The following is a 24,357-nucleotide window of genomic DNA, read 5'->3' on the forward strand; positions in this document are numbered from 1 at the left end:
TGTGATGCATATGCATTAATTTTGTAGCATTGTTTAGTTTCTTAATATTGATGAGGAGCTCATTTTTAAAATCAATGTGATTTTAAAATTTCAACAAAATTAACAGAGCTCTAATAAAAATAAAAATAAAAAGAGAATATTAAAAGAATTTACCGATTATCAGAACTACATTGATGACATGTTTACTAATTCGTAATTGGATTAGGGGAAATTGAATTGAGGAGGAGTTGGATTGAGGAGAGTTAGATTCCTGATTCTTATTGAAGTTGTTTACTAAACCATATGGATTGAGAGGAGTTAGATTCCGGATTCCTAATGAAGTTATTTACTAAACCATATGGACTTGGAGTATAAATGGTGCTAATTACTAAAATGTCCTCGTTGTTGGGTTAAAACATAGATAGCAATTTTGGAAATTTTAAAATTATGCGAGGATATAATGGGTAAAAAAGATGAATTCCTAATGGATTAGTTCTTCGGGAAATAGAATACCACCTCTCACCTAAGAATTGAATTTCTCCAAAATCAAGAATTCAATTCCTAATTTTGTGTGGGCCCCACTTACTTTTTAATTCCTTAATGTGAAGTAAACACATGAATTCTCTATAGGTGGAATTCAATTCTTGATGAGAATTCCAATTCCTGATTAGTAAACACACAATGATTTTAAAGTGGAGCTTCTCATCAATTTTAAGGAGCCAAGTTTTTCCTTATCACCTTTATAAGAGGATGACAACCAGATGTTCCTATTATCCAATCAAGAGTTGACCCACGTGGCTTCCTTAGGCGTGGGCACGGTACGGAGAAAGAGAGAGAGAAAAGAGAGGAGTAAGAAAAAGATAGTAAAGGAGAGAACGAAAGTGACGGGGAGGGAAAGAAGACAGAGAAGAAAATGAGAGAGAGAGAGAGAGAGAGAGAGAGAGAGAGAGAGAAAAGAAGAAGAAAGGGAGAGAGTGTCGGTAGATTAGAGACGAAGAGACGAAGAATAATAGAGAGAGAGAGAGAGAGAGAGAGAGAGAGAGAGAGAAAATGAAAGAGAAGAAAGAAATAGAGTAGCTAAATTCCTAGCTAGCACCTGTACCATGATGTGATGCATATGCATTAATTTTGTAGCATTGTTAAGTTTCTTAATATTGATGAGGAGCTCATTTTTAAAATCAATGTGATTTTAAAATTTCAACAAAATTAACAGAGCTCTAATAAAAATAAAAATAAAAAGAGAATATTAAAAGAATTTACCGATTATCAGAACTACATTGATGACATGTTTACTAATTCGTAATTGGATTAGGGGAAATTGAATTGAGGAGGAGTTGGATTGAGGAGAGTTAGATTCCTGATTCTTATTGAAGTTGTTTACTAAACCATATGGATTGAGAGGAGTTAGATTCCGGATTCCTAATGAAGTTATTTACTAAACCATATGGACTTGGAGTATAAATGGTGCTAATTACTAAAATGTCCTCGTTGTTGGGTTAAAAAATAGATAGCAATTTTGGAAATTTTAAAATTATGCGAGGATATAATGGGTAAAAAAGATGAATTCCTAATGGATTAGTTCTTCGAGAAATAGAGTACCACCTCTCACCTAAGAATTGAATTTCTCCAAAATCAAGAATTCAATTCCTAATTTTGTGTGGGCCCCACTTATTTTTTAATTCCTTAATGTGAAGTAAACACATGAATTCTCTATAGGTGGAATTCAATTCTTGATGAGAATTCCAATTCCTGATTAGTAAACACACCATGATTTTAAAGTGGAGCTTCTCATCAATTTTAAGGAGCCTAGTTTTTCCTTATCACCTTTATAAGAGGATGACAACTAGATGTTCCTATTATCCAATCAAGAGTCGACCCACGTGGCTTCCTTAGGCGTGGGCACAGTACGGAGAAAGAGAGAGAGAGAAAAGAGAGGAGTAAAAAAAAGATAGTAAAGGAGAGAACGAAAGTGACGGGGAGGGAAAGAAGACAGAAGAAAATGAGAGAGAGAGAGAGAGAGAGAGAAAAGAAGAAGAAAGGGAGAGAGTGTCAGTAGAGAAGAGACGAAGAGACGAAGAATAATAGAGAGAGAGAGAGAGAGAGAGAGAGAAAATGAAAGAGAAGAAAGAAATAGAGTAGCTAAATTCCTAGCTAGCACCTGTACCATGATGTGATGCATATGCATTAATTTGGTAGCATTGTTTAGTTTCTTAATATTGATTTTTAAAATCAATGTGATTTTAAAATTTCAACAAAATTAACAGAGCTCTAATAAAAATAAAAATAAAAAGAGAATATTAAAAGAATTTACCGATTATCAGAACTACATTGATGACATGTTTACTAATTCGTAATTGGATTAGGGGAAATTGAATTGAGGAGGAGTTGGATTGAGGAGAGTTAGATTCCTGATTCTTATTGAAGTTGTTTACTAAACCATATGGATTGAGAGGAGTTAGATTTCGGATTCCTAATGAAGTTATTTACTAAACCATATGGAGTTGGAGTATAAATGGTGCTAATTACTAAAATGTCCTCGTTGTTGGGTTAAAAAATAGATAGCAATTTTGGAATTTTTAAAATTATGCGAGGATATAATGGGTAAATACACCATGATTTTAAAGTGGAGCTTCTCATCAATTTTAATGGGCCAAGTTTTTCCTTATCACCTTTATAAGAGGATGACAACCAGATGTTCCTATTATCCAATCAAATTCTTGTTTTCACACACAGCTGTTTTCCATTCCCTTTGAAAGTATTTCATCGAAATTATTGGAGTTCATCAAACCCCATAAGTCATGTAGCTAACTCAAATTATTGGAGTTCCACTCCCTAAACCCTTAGAGCATCCATAATAGGCTCCCTAAACCACTTTCATAGACAAATTTTAAGGAGGAATTGGAAAAATACAACTCCAACCATACTCTCTATTCACCTCCTAAAATAGGGAGACCTATAAGAGCTCCTAAATTTGAGGAGAGAGAAAGGATTCCCAGTGGCTCTCTATAATTTAATGTTGTTTTATTTTATGATTATTTTAACCTTTAATTAATGCTAACTATTTTGTATATTATTTTTTTAATAGAAATGGACCAATTAGAAAAGAGTTATAACATTTATGACTCTCTAAACTAGAGAGCATGATTAAGGTTTAAATTTTATAGAGAGCTCCTAAAATAGTTTTTATATGTTTTTAGCTAAATTTTAACTAAAAAATAGGGAGCATGATTGTGGATGCTCTTACTGAGTTCTGGTAAAAAGAAAAACAAAAGTAACATTATTGAGTCTGATGTAGTCTAAAATATTGATAATATCGACGAAATATTGAGAATATTATAGTTTTTTCGTGTCAATGATATTTTGGAACGTATCCATATACATATCGTATAAATATCAATAATATTAGAAAATATCCATGTCGATAATTTCTCTCATGGGTTATTTGTAGCAATAGTTATAGAGGTCACTCAATTAGGTGTTGTGTTGCACCATTAGTCTCTACCGTCAAGTCTCTCTAATGGTAGGGACTAATGGTTCAACACAACACCTAATTAAGTGACTTCTGTAACTATTTTTGGAGTTGAGTGACCAAAATATAACTCCGAGTATAGTTGGGGGATCATTGCTAGAAATAACACTTTCATTTTTATAAATATTTAGAATGAATTTCCAAGTTTACCCATTGATTTAACGGAAAAATTGACAGACTTGAGGAAAGTGACTAGTAATGCAACACCGTACATAATTGGGGGACCTCTGCAACAATTTTTGGAGTTGAGTAACCAAAATGTAACTACGAGTATAGTTTAGGGACCATTGCTGTAATTAATCCTTTCTCTCACACTTTAGCAATATTTGGCCAAAATATCGCTATAATATCGATAATATCGAGATGATGAAGACAATATAAAATTTGAAGAGTTATTTACACTAAATACCCCTGAGGTTTTTTGTGTTTTCACAAAACCTCTTTAGATCTCAAAAATTATATGAACACCCCCCTGAGGTTTCAGTTTGTTTTCACAAAACCCATTTTCGTTGATTGTTTGTCCAAAAATTAATGATTTCATTGAAAAAAAAAACTTATGCAAATGAAAAAATTAACCTCAATGAAGTATATGCAATCTAATCTCAAAGACCAACTATTTGTGCAAAAATCATCTCGGAGTATATTTGCTTTGTGATTCTTCAACCTCTGATCTTCCTTCTCTCTCTTCCTCGATTCTTGTAAAAAACTCCAGAGTAAATAGACCACACCCGAGAGGTGCTGGCCAAAGGCCCTCCAATGCCTAAGTTAGGTCGATTGAATCTAGGAGAGACAATAGCTAAAAAAGGTGTTTGTGCCTAATAAATCACGATCATAAACTGACCGAAGGGACCTCCTCTCTGCCCTAGCACCTACTCATGAACTAAAACGGCCACGCTTCGCTAGGCATTTCGCCTTCCAAAACAAAAGAAAAACTGCAAATGCAAAATCCTCTCACCGCGATCGGTTTTATGGGCCAAAGCCGAAGGCCGTAAAGGACACGGCCGAAGATATCGTGGTTAAATCGCCACATGGCCTCAGGGTCTCACGCCCCATTTAATGAAGTAATACCTCTGGCTATCGCAGCAAGCCCACTAGTCTCAAGAAGCATTTAATGCACGAGGGGAGAGGGGAAGTGACTGAAGTCAGGATTTGGTAATGGAAATCAGAGTGGTTAGGCACAAACATTCTCATAAGTATGCTTACAACTTGAGGTCAGATCACCAACTACTAGACCAGGGCATTAAATGCGTTCCCACGGCCAAGGGGGCAGAACCCACGATCAGGGCAGTGGCTGAGATTTACCAAGATCTATGGGGGTCACACCACCATGCTTTACGATCCCAAATGCCGATTTGACTACCCACTTGCCCCGATCACGCTCCACCACATAGGTCTTTTCGACCTCGATTGTCCCTCCAGGACTCCCCCTATAAATACCAAGCTCAAGACTACATTCAAGGGGTTCAAACACCAAACCAAAAGCCTCTCACGGAGCAAATTATATTTTCTTGTCATGCACTTTCAATACTTTTATTTGCTTTCCTAGGAGTAATGGTAGATTGTAAGGAAAATCCATTCATCAATATATCATACAACCCTTGGTTTCCAACGCGTCGGAGCACCATCTCTGTTATCATCTCATTCACCCCATATATCATACGACCGTCGCTCTCTGAGCAATGCGCCGGAGCACCGCCTAAAACCCGCCACCAACACTACCACTAAACGGCATTGTAGCTCAAAGCCGTAAACCTGACGGCCGAGGTCAGTTCCTCTCTCGACCACAATCGTTTGATTAGGAGTCGGACTCAAAACAATCGCATCATTTAACCATCTTCTACCGAAAAACCTCATCACCATCTCGACACACATTAGACCGTGCTGGCACGCCCGCGCACAACCGCACCGGATCCAAAAAGGACGCCACGTGTTAACGCGACATCCCCTCGGCTCGAGCACCAGGCCGTGAGATTTGCGCAGCCAACACTTTTGGCATGCCCGGTGGAACACTTGTCAAAAACTCATGGTGGAAACCAGAGCACATGCAAAGCTAAAAAACAAAACATCGAAATGACTTCCGAGACTCCTCAGTCCACTTCACCAATCACTATCGCCGAGACCGAACACGAGGTTAGAATCTCGGCCAGCGTTCTAATAACGACGGATCGTGCGGCCGAGTCCATGGGAGAGCAAGCAGTAGTGGAGGATCTGATGGCTAAGCAGGCCTACAAGATAGAGACATCCTTATGGCCGCAATGGACAGATTCTCCTCGAGCTACGGACGCTCTTTCAGAGAAGATGCCGGTGACATCGTCGACGCCTCCCGAGCCGGACAGAAGCCAAGGACGCGAGAGGTTTGAGCCATACGGCAAAAGCAGCAGCCTCGACGCCTCGCCCACACTCAGCGTTCGCCAGTTACGGCCAGCATTCTCACGCCGACAAATAGCGGGGCAATCCCACCAACATGGGTGAATCCTGACCGACCGCCCACTAGAAACGATGTACGACCCACTCCATGCTTTGGTCAGATCACCGGGCAAAGCAGCCCACGCCTCAGCGGTCCAAAGAACTTGGCCTGGCCACACCGTGGCCGTCTAGACCCATCCTGCCCAAGCAGCGATCGCCGTCAGCAAAGACGGCCGAGCAATCCGACCGCTTCACCATTACAGCGCCATTATTTCCGCCAGTTCCTACCTTCGATGCGGTTCGCCATTCCAAAGAACACATACGCATTCGGCCAGCTGCGGACGCTTATCTAGTGCCGCCTGGCCGCAACGGCCGAACCCCGCTCAAGTGGCCCGGCAGATAAGGCCGCAGAACGAGGGGCAACAAGTTCTACGGCCGGTTGCGGCCCAAAGAAGAAGCACCCTCGTGGGCTCCGATTCAAGATGTCCGCGAATGATCGAGGACACTGGCTCGAGGCGCTCGGAAGCGCCAAAGTATACCAAACCGTACCCGTCGAAATTGACGAACCCTTCTTCCCTGGAACTATCGGTTGCTAGAATTCATTCTATTCTCCGGGGATGGGCATACCTCCTCCATTGAACACATAGGCCACTTCACGGCCCAGTGCGGAGAGGCCGATTCGGACGCCTAGAGGCTCCGCTTATTCGTTAACTCTCGACGGGCGTGGCGTTCTCATGGTTCATAAACCTTCCGTTGAATTCGGTGAGGGATTGGTTTGATATGGAAAGGATATTCCACGAACATTTCTATCAAACCAACTCGAGAAATAGCGCGAGCCGCAAGGGTAAGCCGGCGCCAAGAATAACCTCGCGACTACTGCGCAGCGGTTCAAAACGTGTAGGAACTGTGTCGCACGAACCTACCGGAGAGGGAATTTGTCAAGATGGCCGAAGAAGGATTGGAATTCGAATACCGAAGAAATTCCAGGAATTGAATTCCGGGACATGCACGACTTGATCAACAAGGTGGACCGATATGCATCCTGTTGAAAGAAGACGTACAGAAGAGGACACTTCAAAAGGAACTTACTATCGAATCCCGTGGTCACTATGCCGGCAGATGGCCCCATAGAGGCCGAGAGCGACGAAGTTGAGATAAGCTTAGCCGAAGTTAGCATAGACAAACCATTCGTCTGCAAAGGACTTGTCAAGGCCGACAATAATCACACAAAGATTCCCGACGCCAAGTTCGCGACTCGAGAAACAAAGGCCTACACTTTTGATTTAACCAGTAATAAACTATCTTTGACCTACTGTTGACCGAGAAAAAGGTCAAATTGTCATTCGCCATAAAATTCCGAAGCCCAAGAGCTCAAAGGAAAGACGCTTTTGCAAATACCACAGTTCCTGGTCTCACAACACCAACAATCGTTATTCTATGAGACATCATTCGAAGTTGATAGACGAAAAGAAGCTCCAATTCTTGGAAAAGGCGCCATGCAGTCGACTCAAGCCATTCCTCCACCTGTCATCAACATGGTCAACGCCCGACCCGCCAAATATAGGGAAGTTCGTCGGCCAGCAAAGGGAAGGAGCCGCTGGCCAAACCGAACCGGTATCGTGCGATCGGTGCAAGTACGAGATCGGTCACAGACGAGCCACCATCGGTACCAATCGTTCTTACACGAAGGCTGCCGATCAAGCCTCCAAGGACGTGGCGCCTAGGCAGACGGCTATCCTCGCGAGTGGCGGCCGCTTGGTCGAGCCAAGGCCGCGACCCGAGAAAATGATGAGGGTATCATCGACGCCTACCACGGAAGGGACCCCTTTTTCGCCAACGGTTTGTCCTTCTCATGAAATTCCATAAGGACCACTCGCCACCGACCTACTTATGAACTGAAACGGCCACGTTTCGTTAGGCATTTCGCCTTCCGAAAATAAAAGAAAAGTCGCAAAGGCGAATCCTCTCGGCCCGCAACCGCGATTTTATGGGCCGAAGCCGAAGGCCGTAAGGACACGCTAAAGATATCGTGGTTAAATCGCCATGTGGCCTCAGGGTATCATGCCTCATTTAATGAAGTAATGCCTCTGGCTATCGCAGCAAGCCCACTAGTCTCAAGAAGCATTTAATGCACGAGGGGAGGGGAAGTGAAGTCGTGGATTTGCAATGAAAATCGAGTGGTTAGGCACAAACAGTCTCACAAGTATGCTTACAACTTGAGGTCAAATCACCAACCACCGACAGTGGCATTAAATGCGCCCTAAGGCCAAGGGGCGAACCCACGATCAGTGGTTGAGATTTACCGGGATCTATGGGGGTCACACCACCATGCTTCACGATCCCAAATGCCGATTTAACTACCCACTTGCCCCTATCAGGCTCCACCACGCAGGTTTTTTCGGCCTCGATTGTCCCTCCAGGGCTCCCCCTATAAATACCAAGCTTAAGACTACATTCAAGGGGTTCAAACACCAAACCAAAAGCCTCCCACGAAGCAAATTATATTTTCCTGTCATGCACTTTCAATACCTTTATTTGCTTTCCTAGGAGTAGTGGTAGATTGTAAGGAAAATCCATTCATAAATATATCATACGACCCTTGGTTTCCAAGGCGCCGGAGCACCATCTCTGTTATCATCTCATTCACCTCATATATCATAATGACCGTCGCTCTTGAGCAATGCGCTGAGCACCGCCTAAAACCCGCCACCAACACCATCACTAAACGGCCTTGTAGCTCGGCCGTGAACCTGACGGCCGAGGCCGGTTCCTCTCTCGCCACAATCGCTTGATTAGAGTCGGACTCAAAATAGACGATCATTTAACTATCTTCTACTGAAAAACCTCATCACCATCTCGACGCACGGTAGATCGTCTGGCAGCCCACGCAGAACCACATCGCATCCAAAAGAAGGACGTCACATGTTAACGCACATCCCCTCGGCCCGGAGCACCAGGCCGTGAGATTTACGCAACCAACAAAAGGGTACGGAGATATATGTATGGTGAGAACCAAACAGCCGGAGCCGTGTACAGGGACATTTTGCTATTGCTGGATTCAAAGGGTAAGTTATTTTTGTTTTTGATTTTGTTTTTCCTAGCCTTCATTATATACCAAACTGAAAATACTAATATCAGTAGCCGGTGAATAATTTCTCTTTCAGGATCTATTAAGGATTCAGTTGTGAAAAGGAAAGATGAAATTGCTCAATACATGCTTGCAGTTAAGGACTTATAATTACCTTTGCAGGGCTTTGCCTTATGTATTTACACAGAGACAGAGCTTGGATTTGGATTCAGAGATGGAAATACTGTTGAGTTTGAACAATATGGTTTAAATTTGGCTAGTATAATTTGGAAATGATTTTTTGGAAAATGAGAGGTAATTAGAAATTGTTATTCTTTTGAGGAATATAATACACAAGCTATACACATACAATTACAAATACAAGAATTAATATTTGTCAATCAAAGCAAACAAATTGATAAAATATTATGATTTGACATGATGTTCAGCTCTTAATTGCAGCTACAGAAAGTTAATAATTTGTGTCACCAAACTCTCTCATTGGTAACAAAGAGCAAAAGTCACGAAGGCATATGTAACAAAAGCTCAAATTGTAACACGCAAAATAAAGTAACTATTGCCCTTTTTTTTTTTTTTCTTTTTTGTGTCGGCAAATGAACGTAAATGCAATTTAAAATGACATAAACCCTATATTCAAAGCCGCAATTGAATGAGGTGCATCATTTAGCTCATCCAATCCAGTCGAGTCGAGTCTACCATGGGTGGATGTCACACCTCAACCCTTGGATTTACAAAACTTTGGGTTAAGACGTGATTCACACCTTAATTATATAATTTAATAAAAACTATAACTAAAATGTGAAGAAAACATTTAAATAAATATTTCACATAGAATATTCAATGGAAACGCAGAGACGACAACATCTGAAACCTTAAAAATTTTACATTATTTTACAAGTTAGAACTACTCGAGAGTTCACTAAAGAGTAGCTCATTATTCATCCACAAGCTATAACACACTCTATAAACATGCCAAAATCATCACAAGCTCTAGATTTCAGGTTCAGTGCCTGCAAAATCTATTAGGGGGTAGGTGAAACCACAACTCAGTAGGGACATAAACATTTTCACGATAAATTGATATAATTAAATTAAGTGACAAATAATCATGCAGCCAAGTTTCACATTAGTAACAATGCATGAATGCTCTTTATCTAATCCCGTTAATTCATATAACTGGACAAGCAGACCTGCACGCCCTATATCATGCTTATACCACTTGGTCTTGAATGTCCATTTATATGAACTAACACCCATTTCAATCATCTCATAATTCCACTTTTGTTAGTCATCTTGTCTAACTCCCTTTCGCCAATTCCGACTCACCCAAAAACCATGTGCACGATGGGATCCCTGAGACTTGGTACCTGCCAAGAGTTAGACTCAACTAAAAAGACTATTTCCATTACCCTCTGTTCCACCGTTGTTTTCTCAACTCCAGAATTCTAACCAAATTCCATGACATGATATAATTATGTCCTTCACAACAATGTAGCCATTTAAAACATCACCAATGCACACATATAATTATACCCACATTGTTCTAATAATTAAGAGTATGTAAACACCCAATACAAGGAGCGTAAATCAAACAGTACCATGCATAATGTAATGCTCATGAAATTTAATTAAATCAATCTCTGTAAAAGGCCCCCTAAGAAACCCCTACCTTGACACCGAAGCTTGTTCCAAATTAAGAAAACACAAGTTTCGACCTTTAACTCTTCCAAGATTATTATCACCACACTCTCTTTCTTTTTCTCTCCTAATTCCTTTCTTGTTTCTTACCCTGATTTCAAACCTGAAAGGTCCTATTTATACAAGCATAAGTCACTCAACCACAAAGAACTTATTGGACAAATGTTTGGCGGTTTAAAGGAGATATGCATGGAAAATTTTATATAATATAAACTATCATTAATCCTATCACAAAAATAGAATAAGTAACTAGAATTTTGACACATCAACCCTAAGAGATAAATTATAGATGCATGTATTCCAGCTCAAGGTAAATAGTGGCATGAATTTGATGCCAACTCCCTTATGAAGCCACCTATTGCCAAGCAAAAGATAATTTGAACAACTCATCCAACTAACTCCAAGTCATATTAATTTTTACCTGTAGTTGAATGTTTCCATTTCTCACTATATAGATTGATGCCACGTTTTCTAGTTTAAAATAATTATAATTATAATTATAATTATAAGCTAGGAAGATATACTAAATACGGATCTTCACAATCCACCCTTCTTAAAAGAAATTTCGTCCTCGAAATTAAAACTTACTGGAACAAGAGAACAATTCTGGGTACTTCTTACGTATCTCAGTTTCTAATTCCCAAGTAGCTTCTTCTATATTCCTATGTAACCAAAGTACTTTGACCAATGGTATTTTTTTTTTTGTACGTAAAACTTGTTCCTTGTGATCCAAAATCTGTATTGGTATTTCCTCAAATGACAGTTCTTCATTTAAGTTGAGCTCTCCCCAATCTAGAACATGGGTTGGATCAGGCTCATACTTTTGAAGCATAGAAACATGGAAACATTATGTATATTCGAAATTTGAGGTGGTAATGCTAGCTTATAAGCTACTTCACCAATCCTTTCCAAGATTTCAAATGGTCCAATAAACCTTGGTGCTAATTTTCCAGTTTTTCCAAATCTTTTCACTCCTCTTTGCGGTGAGACTTTGAGAAACACATAATCCCCCACATTAATGGTTTCCTTCTTTGGTCAGCGTAGTTCTTTTGTCGACTTTGAGCAGTTAAGGGACGTTGCTTGATAAGTTTAACCTTTTCAATTGTCTCCTACACCAAATCAGGTCTTAGCAACACAGTTTCTCCTACTTCAATCCAACATACAGGTGACTGACAAGGTCTTCCATATAAAGCTTCATAAGGTGCCATTTGAATACTAGATTGATAACTGTTGTTGTAGGCGAATTCTGCCAACACCAAATGATCTTCCCAACTTCCTCCAAAATCTAGAATACATGCTGTCAACATGTCCTCTAGAATTTGAATAGTTCTCTCTCACTGTCCATTAGTTTAGGGATGAAAAGCAGTACTAAATTTTAGTTGCGTACCTAACACTTTCTGTAAACTTCCCCAAAATTTGGAAGTAAACTTGGAATCTCTATCTGAAACAATTGAAATAGGAATCCCATGTAATCTTACTATCTCTCGAATGTAAAGCTTTCCAAGGTTTTCAGTGGACTCTGTTGTTTTGACTGGTAAGAAATGTGCAGATTTGGTCAAACGATCCATTATAACCCATATTGCATCTCGTCCCTTTGGAGATCTAGGTAAACCTGTAACAAAATCCATGGTTATATGATCCCATTTCCACTCTGCTACTGGTAATGGACTGAAGAGCAAGTTAATGTTATGAACATAGAAGGGACTGAAGAGCAGGCCTAGGTTGTCACATAGGTGTTTAGAATTGAGGTAAGCTTTTCACCAAAACCTGGTTCCGGACTAGTTTTAACAGCTTCTACACATGCCAACCAATCCTAAATCAAGTTCATTCTTGTTTACTTATGACCAAACAAAAGACCTTTTTCATCGAGCTGGAAGCACAAACTAGGCGTGGTCATAATTATATATATATATATATATTATATCACTTATATTATATATACATATTTACATATATACACTTATATATATTCATTCGTTCTTGTTTCCCAGTGAGGATACTTCCTCGCTCATAGTGCCAATGGGCACGCATTTCGAGAGTTTAGTTTGGGATTTATAAGACAAAGTTTGGATGGTTGATTTGTAAAGTTTCATTATGGATTTCAGATTTAGCTCTAGTGTTGATCAAACTTTATATATATATATATATATATGATTATGTCGGTTTTGAGTGCATCCGATTTTCTGCATCGTTTTCTAAATGGTGGTGTTATATTACTTTGGTTTCAATTGAACTAAACTTTGTTTATTCCACTCACACTTTTCTGTTTTGCGCTCCCCAGCCGGTAGTCGATCGAACTGAGCAGCAGAGCTGGTCGCGTGCTTCCAAATCCCGAGCCTTCGTAGGAATCTTTTATTCTTTATGTCCGTTGAACTCATGCTAGGGTTTGATCTGTGAGGCTGGAGGCCCTTGTTGTAAACTATTTAAGTATTTCCTGAAGCATGCTGCCTATTGGGATTTTAAACTGTGTTTTTAGCAGGTTGAAATTTTTGGAAAAAGTCAATTTTACAGGGGAGACTACAAAATTTTGGTAGAAAGTCTCAGTCTCTAGTAAGTGGGCCTAGCATCGGATGATGCCAGTAAATACGACGGATTCGTCACGGGTTCCTGTGAATCAGGCGGTCTGTCAAAAATCATTACCAGAGTGTCATTAACAGGCTCAAGGTCATTCTTCCGAATCTAATCTCTCCATCCCAAGGTGCATTTCTGGCTGGACGTCTAATTTCCTATAATACTATGTTAGCCTATAGATTGTCTATTATTTGAGACAACAATGGCGTGGCAATAAAGTTTTCTTGCCTTGAAGCTTGATATGAGCAAAGCTTATGATTATATTGAGTGGGGTTACCTAGAGGCCATCATGCGCAAATTGTTTTTCAATGAGAGGTGGATCCCAGCTTGTGTTAATGTGTGTTTTAACAGTTAGTTACTCTTTCATGATCAATGGAGAAGCCGTTGGCTATGTTCACTTTTCCAGGGGTCTTCGTTAGGGTGATCCTCTCTCACCTTATTTTTTTATTTCTATGTGTAAAGGGGTTTTTGGCTCTAATCCAACAAAAGGGTAGGGAAGGGCTTCTTAAAGGCATCTCAATCTGTCGTGGAGCACCTTCAATTTGCCATTTGCTTTTTGCGAATGATTCTTTTTTATTTGCTTGTACTACCTTAGGGGATTGTCACACTATTTTAGGTATTCTCCACCATTATGAACGGGGCTCTGGATAATAGGTCAATTTTCAAAAAAGTACACTTTGTTTTGGCAAGAATGTGAGGTTACCAGACAAGCAAAATTTGTAACATCCTACATCAACCAACGAAGAGGGGGTGATATGCCTTATATAGCACGAGACCTTTTGGGAGCTCACTGGCTTCGGAGTCATGGGAACTCCGAAGTTAAGGGAGTTGGGGCTAGAGCAATCCCAGGATAGGTGACCTACTGGGAAGTTGCTCGTGAGTTCCCAGAAACAAAACTGCGAGGGCAGAGAAGGGGGCCCAAAGTGGACAATCAATATCGTACTACAGCGGCCGATCCTGTGATGTGACAATTTGGTATCGTGAGCCACTCTGTCGTGTGATGCGAGTATGCCGACAAGGACATTGGGCCCTTAAGGGGGGTGGATTGTAACATCCCACATCGACCAACAGAGAGGGGTAATGTGCCTATATATATATATATATATATATATATGCCCGCCTCCATCTAGCACGAGGCCTTTTGGGAGCTCACGGCCGGAGTCATGAGTGGCTTTGGAGTCATGGGAACTCCGAGTTAAGCGAGTTGGGGCTACAACAATCCCAGGATGGATGACCCACAAGGAAGTTGCTCGTGAGTTCCCAGAAACAAAACCGTGAGGGTAGAGAGGGGGGCCTAAAACAAACAATATCATGCTACGGCAGGGCCAATCCTGGGATGTGACAAAATTTGGCAGCCATTCTAGGGGTCCAATGTGTTGACTGTTATGATAAATTTCTGGGGCTGCCCATGGCCATAGACAGACGCAAGAGTGCAAGTTTTAATTTTCTAAAGAAACAGATTGGTAAGTAGTTGCACAGTTGGCGGGGTAATTAAACTGTTGAGCAACGCTGGAAAGGAACTTCTTATCAAAGTGGTCGCCTAGGTCATTCCCTTATATAATATGAGTTGTTTTTTTATTACCCAAGTCTTCTGTGATGATATCCATAAGATGATTGCGGCCTTTTGGTGGAATAGCTCCCCTGAAGCACACAAAATACATTGGCTTGCTTGGGAGAAGCTTTGTTTTCCTAAAGATGAAGGAGGCCTTGGTTTTAGGAATTTATATGCCTTCAATCTTGCCCTTCTAGCTAAACAGGGCTGAAGACTATTGCAAACCCTGATTCACTCCCTGGACAAGTCTTCAAGGCTAAGTAATTTTTACAAACTTCTTTCTGAGACCGTGATGTACCACCCAATGCTTCTTATCTTTGGAAGAGTGTCTGTGCAGTTAGGCCAATTATTACTAGAGGATCCCGATGGCAAATGGGCAGTAGTTCTTCTATTCGCATATGGGAGGATCGTTGGATCCCTCGTCCTTCTACTTTTCAACCTTACTTGCCACAACCCCCTGATAGTGACTGTTATGTTGTTGCTGATTTGGTTATGGAGCCGCATTGTAAGTGGAACATAGCCAGATTATCTACCATCTTCTTCCTTAATGGAGTGGATTTGATCCTGACTATTCCCTTAAGCTGGCAGTAGACCCCCAAACAAATTGATATGGCATTATGATAAGAAATGGGAATTTACGATCAAGGGTGCCTACCACGTTGCCCAGTCTATAGCCACCTCTCCACAAGCCACCTCGTATGTGCTGGCATCGTCTTCTCTTTGGAAAGCTCTCGGAAAGGCGAGGTACCGCCTAATGTCAGCATTTTCTGGTGGCAGGTGTGTTCGAATATTCTTGCTTCAAGGCTGAGCCTTTCCATGAAACGCATCCTGATTGACACCACATGTTCCTTCTGTGGCGACTCCCGTGGATCGACGGTGCATATTTTGCGTGATTGCCCCTTTGCTGAAGCTATTTTGAGTTGCTCCCCACTGGTCAGATGACGGTCTACTTCTTCCAACGAATCGGCAAAGGATTGGGTCAATACCTACCATGATCTCCTATCCCCACCTGACTTTGCTTTGTTCTTTATGATGGGTTGGACAATATGGAAGGCTCGGAATGCACTGGTCTGGGAGAACAAACTTTCTCGGTTGGACAAGGTGTGCAACAATGCCATGTCTCACCTCTAGGAATTCTTGAAAGGCTCTGCTCGTGCTTCCAAGTAGGCTACACAGACTCATCAGGTGATACGTTAGGAGAACCCTCCTATAGGTTGTCTTAAAGTTCACAATGATGGTCCCTGGTATCCTAGGAGCTCGATCGGTGGCATTACTATTGTGGTATGTGATTCTGGTGGCGAATTTGTGGCAGGTTGTGCTATGTCGGTTCACAATGTTTTTTTTGTAGCTCATGTTGAAGCTCCTTGCTGCCCATATAGGTGTTTCATTGGCAGCTGATATGAGTTTTATGAATGTTTCTTTTGAGAGTGATGCTCTTCAAATTATGTCAGCACTTCGAAGTTAAGCCATGGATCGATCTTTTCTAGGACCGATTGTTCTGGATACCAAGACCCTATTGACTCAGATCACTAGAGAAGGTTTTACTCATATATGTCGAAACGTGAACGGTGTGGCTCATCATATTTCAAAGTTTGCAACTCACATTGGTAACTTTGTTAGTTGGTTTGAGGAACCACTGAATTTTATTGTGGATCTCCTATTTGAGGATTGTAACTTATAGTTTTTACGGACATGATCTTAGGGGGGACCCTCGAGTGAGGCGAGGACCTCACGACCACTGTGCTTCGTTTCGTGTAGAGTACTAGCATAATCCTCTAGGACATAGTTTAGTTGTTGTACTTGTCACTCCTTCTCCTCATTAATATATTATTATCGCTTTTGCATAAATAAAAAAAGATAATTAATCACGTATACTTCATAAATAAATAAATACAATTTTTTTAATATTAAATAGACCGATTAGGTATGTTAAATATGAATTTATTGTTAAATTTAAACAAAGTTTCCAAATTAATTCCTACATCCATTTGGAGATCTTTCCAAATTCAATGTGCTTCATTAGTTACAATCCAATTCAAAATTGTTTCTATATTGGTTCCTACATTAATATACAAAATGCAATAATGGCTTAGTTGAGATATTTTAGGAATAACAAAAGTACAATAAATTATATTTTGCGCTTGATTAATTAACTTACAAAGTTGGATCCTAGTCATCGATAAATTATAGGTGGTACAGTATCACCACGTTAGTATGTGATACACCTACTCAGCTGCTTGGGGATTTTTAGTTAAGTTTGTTTTCCTGCATATAGTTACATTAGTGATTATTCCCGTACATATATTTGAACTAGTTTCAGCACTTGCGTATGGAGTTTCTGGGATCTTCTCTTGTTAAACTTGTGGGATTGAGAGCAAAATTGGACAAAGTGAACTTGGAATTGGAGGTTTTGAGCGAGATGAGGACAACCTAGATGAGGAAATTGAAGTTGGAGGGAGGAATAGAAACATAGAAGGGGGGCAGATGGGACTACGATCGGGTTGAGAGGTTATCAGAGAGTCTTGCTTTTTTGTTTTTTCCGTTGGTTTTTTTAATTAATTTTATTCTAAAGAATAAAATTGGAAGCCAAAGTCCAGTTGTACAAACAGTTAAATTTTATTTTTTAAAAAGATACATGCAAATTCTGAGTGGAAGTATTACTAGCTGACGTGGTGATACTGTACTATTCTATAATTTCTCATAATCATCGGGTTTTATTTAGAAAAAAACAGAATTTTATTCAAACAAAAATAAAGAGTAAATTTACTAAAAAAAACCAGAAGAACATTATTCAAAGCCGCAATTAATATTGCACGAAGGGCATCATCTAGCCCATCCAATCCATTCCAGTCCATCCACCCCATTGTTACCCTCCTCCTATAGTGCTTCTGCTATTGGGGCTCCAACAATTGCCGAAGCAACCCCAGCTGTCAAAGCAATTGCAAACTTCGCCAACCAATGCTTCTTTGCAGTGTCCTGAAAATACAAAAGCAAACAGCATAACAGCATTATGCGTAAACTTAGCAGCGCTGAGGGCTTCATTATAGGGAGAAAAATATAGAAGAAACAAATGCAGCCCGGCTGATCAGGGCACACAAAGCTACAAGAAGAGAGGTCATATATATAGATAAGATATATACCCGCGCTGATGTAGCTTGAGTAACATGATTACGAGTCTCTAGTTTGAAATTTTCCCACAACGACTTGCACCGCACTGGTGTAATAACGGTATCCTTTGGAGAGACCTAGTAATTCAGAGTTAATTCTTAATAATTTTAGCAAAACCATTTTGACAATAGAAAATGATATATATAGAGAGCTAGGAGAGATCAAATAATTAGTACCCCTTCCCAAGTGCTTGAGCGAAGAGGATCTTTAGCGGCTTTAGTTTCATCCATTAGAGAAGAAAAGAGACTTTTTTCAATATTATTGGGCGTCCCATCATCCAAGCAAATGGCAGCCATAACCGATAAAACCTTGAGAGACTGCATCAAAGATATATAGTAAAATCAATAAGTCGCTAAATTAAGTATCATTTAACACCAAAATATAGATAAATGTTATACTTCCATTGACAAAAGTTTCGATTGATTACAGCAGAGTAGGCATCCTTGGTAGCAGCTCTAATTACTTTTTTTTTTTCCAAGCCCTAGGATTGTTATCACGATCATAGAAGAAGACTATTTCAAACCTGGAAAAATGTTAACAGAAAAAACAATCATAAGCAACCGAAACGATAAGGCAAAAAAAGAAAGAACTTACTGACAAGTTCCCTAATGGTGTTTCATGAGCATCAAAATTTGATCCTCAGTCTTGTCTCTTACTATTTTCTCCACCACATTTCTTGCACAGGCCCTTAAGTCTTGTTCCATTTTGGCAATTGATTTGTTGTCCACATTAAAAGCAACTATTTCAGTTGACAACATTGATACCGCCTCTTCAGTGTGATGATGAAGAACGGATCTTATTGAAGCCCAGACGTCTTCTATACCATCTTCAAGATGAGCCTCAACCTGTTTTGTTAAAGATGTAGAAAGTTGTTTCTGAACGCAAAAGAAGAAAAAAAAAAGTGATAATAAGTGCATTAAACAATTTAATTAATAATAAATATAATGAAGCTAAACTTAATAAAAATAAATGACCATCAAAACTTTAATACATTACCTCACACTTATCTTTCAACTCCGATAACTTTACATCATGAACACGTAATGCATGTGCATCTATATCACAAACAAGTTTTTTTCGAATGCTTGAAGAATCCCAATTTGCATTCTGCATAGTGGCATCTGCAAGTATATGAGTTGTTAGCAGGGATACAAATTTGAAGTGTCCGATACATATATACTGCCATTACCTTTACACCCTTGGTCAAACTCACGCATGGAGGACACAATACATGATGCGCTAACAGATGAATCAAATGATCCTTCTTTTAAGGACTTCTCCAGTCTCACTTTGAACTCTTCAAGTACTTTAGAACTTAGGTGTCCAAGCATGGTAGTGTAGGTAACATGGACAGATTGTAATTAGTTCAAAGGAGAGTAAAAATTTTCATTAATAACAATTTTTTTTTTAATAATAAAAAGAAACAAGGGTAAATGGTTTTGTGAGTAGCCATACATCCAGTGCTTTCAACTGCAGTTCCTCCTTTCTTTCGTTCCTTACACCTTCGTCAAAGTACATGGCCTCCTTGTCATATCTATGACCCATAAGCACAAAAATGTCAGAACTAGCAAGGCTAAACACAAATTGACGTACATATACATAATACATACACACACGAAAAATATTCCCTCAGCACTAACAAGTACCAGAACTTACTCAGAAAGATAGGTGTTTAGAATTGAGGTAAGCTTTTCACCAAAGCCTGGTACCGGACTAGTTTTAGCAGCTTCTACCCATGCCAACCAATCCTAAATCAAGTTCATTCAAGTTAACTTATGACCAAAAAAAAGACCTTTTTCATCGGGCTAGAAGTACAGAAGCACATATGATGATAAGAATGGAGATAAAGTACGGGTTACACAGACCTTGTTTTGCATCAGTTGGTTGAATTTCTCAGCGGCAATCTCTTTACACCGAACGGTGGCAACCATAACCTAATTAATTCAACATATATATGTGTATCTATAGGTTATATATGCATATATATACATATATATATATATATATATATGGGAAGCAAGAAGTAAAGACCAAATTGAGATCATATTTTGTAATGGAAAAAGAAGATCAACTAATTAACAAACCTTGTGATTAGGAAGATCCAGGTCCCTGTTCTCTTTGATTACATTCCATATGTCCTGTGCACTAAAAGAAAATGCTGAGGCTGGAATTCTATCACTAGCAAGGCCTCCTTGAGAAGTATAGCTGGGGAATCGCTGCCTCAGTTGACCAACCTGCATGATACACCCCATAAGATATTTACTAGTACATAAGAAGGAGACAAAGCAAAATTTGTAACTTCCCGTATAATTTTTAGATACGATGAATTTCTTTCTGTGGTATTGTAGAGGGGTTACCTCCTCCTTAAATATCTCCTCCTCACTCTCATAATTGGGCAAAGCAACTACTTGTACCTTCATGTCAAAGATAGTTAATCAGAGTAGGATATTAAGCTTTCACTAATGTGAATATTATAAATTAATGTATGCTTTCGGAGAGAAATGAAAGAGATCTCACGTTAAAAATGTCATTGAGCAAGGTACTTTCATGGGCTTGTGGCTTCTGAACTCCATCCCATATCTGCAGAATTTATAAGATAAGAGTACGTAGAGCTTTGCATATATATAATATAACTATAAGCAACTACTTGTACCTTGTGCATATCTTCCTCTAGTTTATTCTTCAGCCGTTCTAACGGGGTCTAAACAAACGAACAGCCACAAACAAGAAAGAATTCATCAATATGCATGCGTTGAGTAAAAATATGGGTCTATTTTCTCGTAGACAAACAGTATGCCTGGCCAGACCTTTGTTTTATCGCGTAGGACAAACAGTAAGGTCCTTTTATGCAGGATGTGTATGCGCATCATCACCTGCATCCGTACATTAAGGAACAAGAAGGTGTGTAATTAAAATATGCAACCCTCAAAAACGGTTCTTAGTAAAGGTTTGTTGGAAGCGTTCTCCCTACCAATATCGTGGCACCACCTGTGCATAAAATCAAATATGCAAGTCATATATCTAAAAAAGCCAAAAATTACTTACACCTACCAAGTTTAGTCTAACTGTCTAAGTCTAAGAAGGAATTGATGTTTTCCACATCCAAATTACTTGTATTAGAAAGAAGAGATTCCACATTCAAATTCGCTGCATGACTACTTACGCAAACATTCAGTGACCCAAACTAACACCAGCTTTTTCTTGCTAAAACAAACGGCAATAGATACCTACTACCTACGTGCATGTGCCAATCCTATCACCTTAAATAATTTACCAAATTACAATATCCCATTTATCTGGTAGTTACTTACTAAACACAGTAATTAAGATGAAGTATACTTCCCGGAAAAAATAATAATAATTATACATACATATTTATGATCACAACGTCCGAAATTGCAAGCGCAAATAGGGCGCTTTGCTTCTCGAATGCAATATCATCTTGAAAATAACAGAATTGCAGGAGAAGAATATATGAAGAGTGAGAAAATTATACGAGAATTTTAACATATAGTTACTAGAAGAAAAACTTTACCCAATAAATTTTTATTCCCTGGATGCTTTGTAACGACCCGGTCCTAAATAAATAGGTGAATATTAATTTATTCAGATAAAAGACCATTTTGCTCCTAAAATATTTTATTAGGTTTAAAGTTGACTTTTTTACCAGGAAGGAATTTGGGAATTTTGACTGTAATGTTGCTTAGAGCACTGGCGAGATGAGTCCGTAGCAGGTAGTGGGCTTGAATCGAGCCGTGGCGAAGAAGTTACTGAGCAAAACATCATCGTGACATAACTGTAATTTTGCAAAATGGTTTATAAAAATCTGATTCTCTCTCCCCGGCGCGTTTTCTTCCCAGTGTGGCTTCCAAGAGCCACGGACCACCACGCCACGAGGCGGACCCGTTCGAACGCGCCACCTCCTCTTCCTTTCACGGCCGTTCCCGGTCGCCGCCCACCGTCTTGGCCGGAACGCAGAAAACCATGGTTTTTGTCAAAATTTTTGGCGCTCGTTCTCCCACTTCCGGCCACCATTTCGACGATCCAGGTATGGATTTTGAACCTCTAGAGCTGTTCTTGCTGCCAGTTGTGTTAGATTTGAGAAATTTTTGTGTTTTGGAGGTCGATTAAGCGATGGAAGTTTGGCCGGTTTTTGGCCTCCGATTTTGTCTACTTTTTGGGGTAGGTCCAAGAACAAAAGTGGTTCCAAATAGAGTGTTTTACCTAGGGTAGGAAGTCTGGGTTTCCAGTTTTGAATATTTCCGGTTGCCGGAATTTGATCAAGCCACCCACGCTCTGCCGGCGCGTGGTCCACTTTTTGGCCGGTCTTTGAGTCCTAAAATCATTTTCATGTCGTCCTGAGCACGACGGTATGCTCGGATATGAATTCAGATATCATTTGATCGTCGATCGGATATCGCATATTGTGCGTTATCCAGGTTCAATAGGTTTGAACCGTTGGATCTTTGTGAATTTAATCTATGATAAGCTAGGCATCTTTAGGATCGTATAGGATTTGACGGATCGTAAAACGGAGTCCCGGATACTCCGAAAATGCCAACCCTAGGGCTAGGTTTACAATAACCGTCCGATCGTGAGCAATCCTACCGTTCGATCTGGACCAAACTTGCAGGACGTGTGTCCTAAACCTTGTAGAACCCATAGGAACTTTCGGATCGGAATTTGGAGGTCGTGGGCCCCATGTGCCCATTTGACTAGGTTTGGGTAGTTTGACCCTTGGTTGACTGTGAGTCTTCTTAGTTAGTCTCCCTCTTCGAGGAATACTAGAACGACCTTTTTAACAAGTCTCGACCTTTATTTGATGGCTTTGGGGGAATGTTTGAGTGTTTTATGTTAGCGTATGGAAACTCTTGGATATTATTTTAATAATTGAAATTATGGATTAGATGACCGTGGGTAAATTGATTTGATGAGTGGTGAAAAGGAGTCGTGGGCTTGGCTATGATTATTAGGAAGTGAGTGGACATTTATGTTAAATATGCATTAATTTCAATGATTGAAAGAATATGCATGGAATGGGTATATGTATATGTAAAGATTGAGAAATTAATAAGTTGAGATATTAGTAATATTAAATTGAAATTTTGATTTTGAGGTGGAAATTGGAAGGTTGAAATTCTAGGAAATGTTTAAATTACAGAGGAGGTTTTACCGAAATTTCGGCAGAAAGTCTCGTGCCCTGATTCCTTCTTTGGAAAAGGAGGTTATAGTTTTAGTGAGTGAGCCCGACATCGGTGTGATGTCGAGAATTTCACAAGATTCGTATTTGGTTTCGAAGAATTCGGGTCGAGTCCTATCATGCTTTTATTTTTAACTCCCTTTTTCAGTGACTAAGGGAGGGAGATTATACACCGGGGAACTTGATGATGAGGTGCCAGTTACATGAACTAAATCTGTTGGTTAATAATGATAATACTTACTTGGTAAGTATATATATATATGTGTGTGTGTGTGTGAGATTAAGACTAGTAGGGAATATTTCTCAATATATATATATATATATATATATAGAGAGAGAGAGAGAGAGAGAGAGAGAGAGAGAGAGAGAGTCTTCTCAAACTGTGAGACTCAACAGAAACCTAACTAGACATGTTTACATCACTGGTAATTAACAAAAAAAGCTGAATATATACCTGGCCTCTCTCGCTGCCATCGGTACCCTCCAAATCCATGGCGATGGTGAAAGGCTGAATGCCAACACACTTGGCTAGCCAAACACCCTTGGTTGTTTGGTTCCTGGAACGTAGGAAACATATAAATTAACCTTTACTTGTGTCGAAAGCAAAGAAATAAATTGCAAACAGAATTAACTACTAACCTTCCCTGGTATGCATCCATCTCCCTGAAGTTAGTGTGGAAGAGATGGTTCATTAAAGTGCTCTTTCCTGTTCATAGGCAATTAACCCACTCAAAATTAAACATGATCATAACCAAACTGAGTGATTGAAGTAATTAATACTAAAAGGCTTGATGATTTACCGCTACTCTGAGGACCCATGATGGCAACGACGGCGTAGGAGAGTCCGTGGTCAGCAAGCTTCACTTTCTCTGTGAAGCGGTTGAATCCAGCAGCATTGAATTCGCTGTTGTGGTCGATGAGTAGCATGGCACAGCAGTCTTCCTTCATCGCCATCTCTGAGTAGATAGAGAGAGAGAGAGAGAGAGAGAGAGAGAGAGAGAGAATCTGTGTACGTAATATTCTTGACAGAGTTTACATATATTTATAGATAGATAGGCTTTTCTGTAATTATGTATAACCTTGTGAAAATATATCACTCTTTAGCTTCAGACAAACGAGTAGAAAAAATTATTATGGGTTCAGTCGGTTGAGACTTGAGATCTATT

At 39.7% G+C, this 24,357-nt stretch overlaps 1 protein-coding gene across 1 annotated transcript; it reads right to left on the reverse strand.

Moving 5' to 3' along the window:
- Positions 1 to 17,700: 17,700 nt before the first annotated feature.
- On the reverse strand, positions 17,701 to 24,145 carry LOC103325402 (protein ROOT HAIR DEFECTIVE 3 homolog 2-like). Its single transcript, XM_089048658.1, has 14 exons — positions 23,992 to 24,145; positions 23,831 to 23,897; positions 23,646 to 23,748; positions 20,509 to 20,571; positions 20,349 to 20,405; positions 20,076 to 20,225; positions 19,857 to 19,925; positions 19,648 to 19,739; positions 19,447 to 19,525; positions 18,988 to 19,098; positions 18,648 to 18,866; positions 18,168 to 18,308; positions 17,964 to 18,068; positions 17,701 to 17,799 (listed from the first exon to the last, which is right to left on the reverse strand). The coding sequence occupies exons 1-14, from the start codon at positions 24,143 to 24,145 to the stop codon at positions 17,701 to 17,703; spliced, it is 1,509 nt and encodes a 502-aa protein (XP_088904784.1).
- Positions 24,146 to 24,357: the final 212 nt, after the last annotated feature.

This window comes from Prunus mume, linkage group LG3 (genome assembly GCF_029339155.1).
Source record: "Prunus mume cultivar Tortuosa linkage group LG3, ASM2933915v1, whole genome shotgun sequence".
Taxonomy (NCBI): Eukaryota; Viridiplantae; Streptophyta; class Magnoliopsida; order Rosales; family Rosaceae; genus Prunus; species Prunus mume.

Coding starts and splice junctions, on each gene's coding strand:
- LOC103325402 (XM_089048658.1), bottom strand. CDS start 24,145: ATGGCGATGAAGGAAGACTGCTGTGCCATGCTACTCATCGACCACAAC. Junction 18,867..18,987: donor AGTTGAAAGATAAGTGTGAG/GTAATGTATTAA, acceptor TTTTGCGTTCAG/AAACAACTTTCTACATCTTT. Junction 18,309..18,647: donor GAAATGTGGTGGAGAAAATA/GTAAGAGACAAG, acceptor TCTTTGATGCAG/TCTCTCAAGGTTTTATCGGT.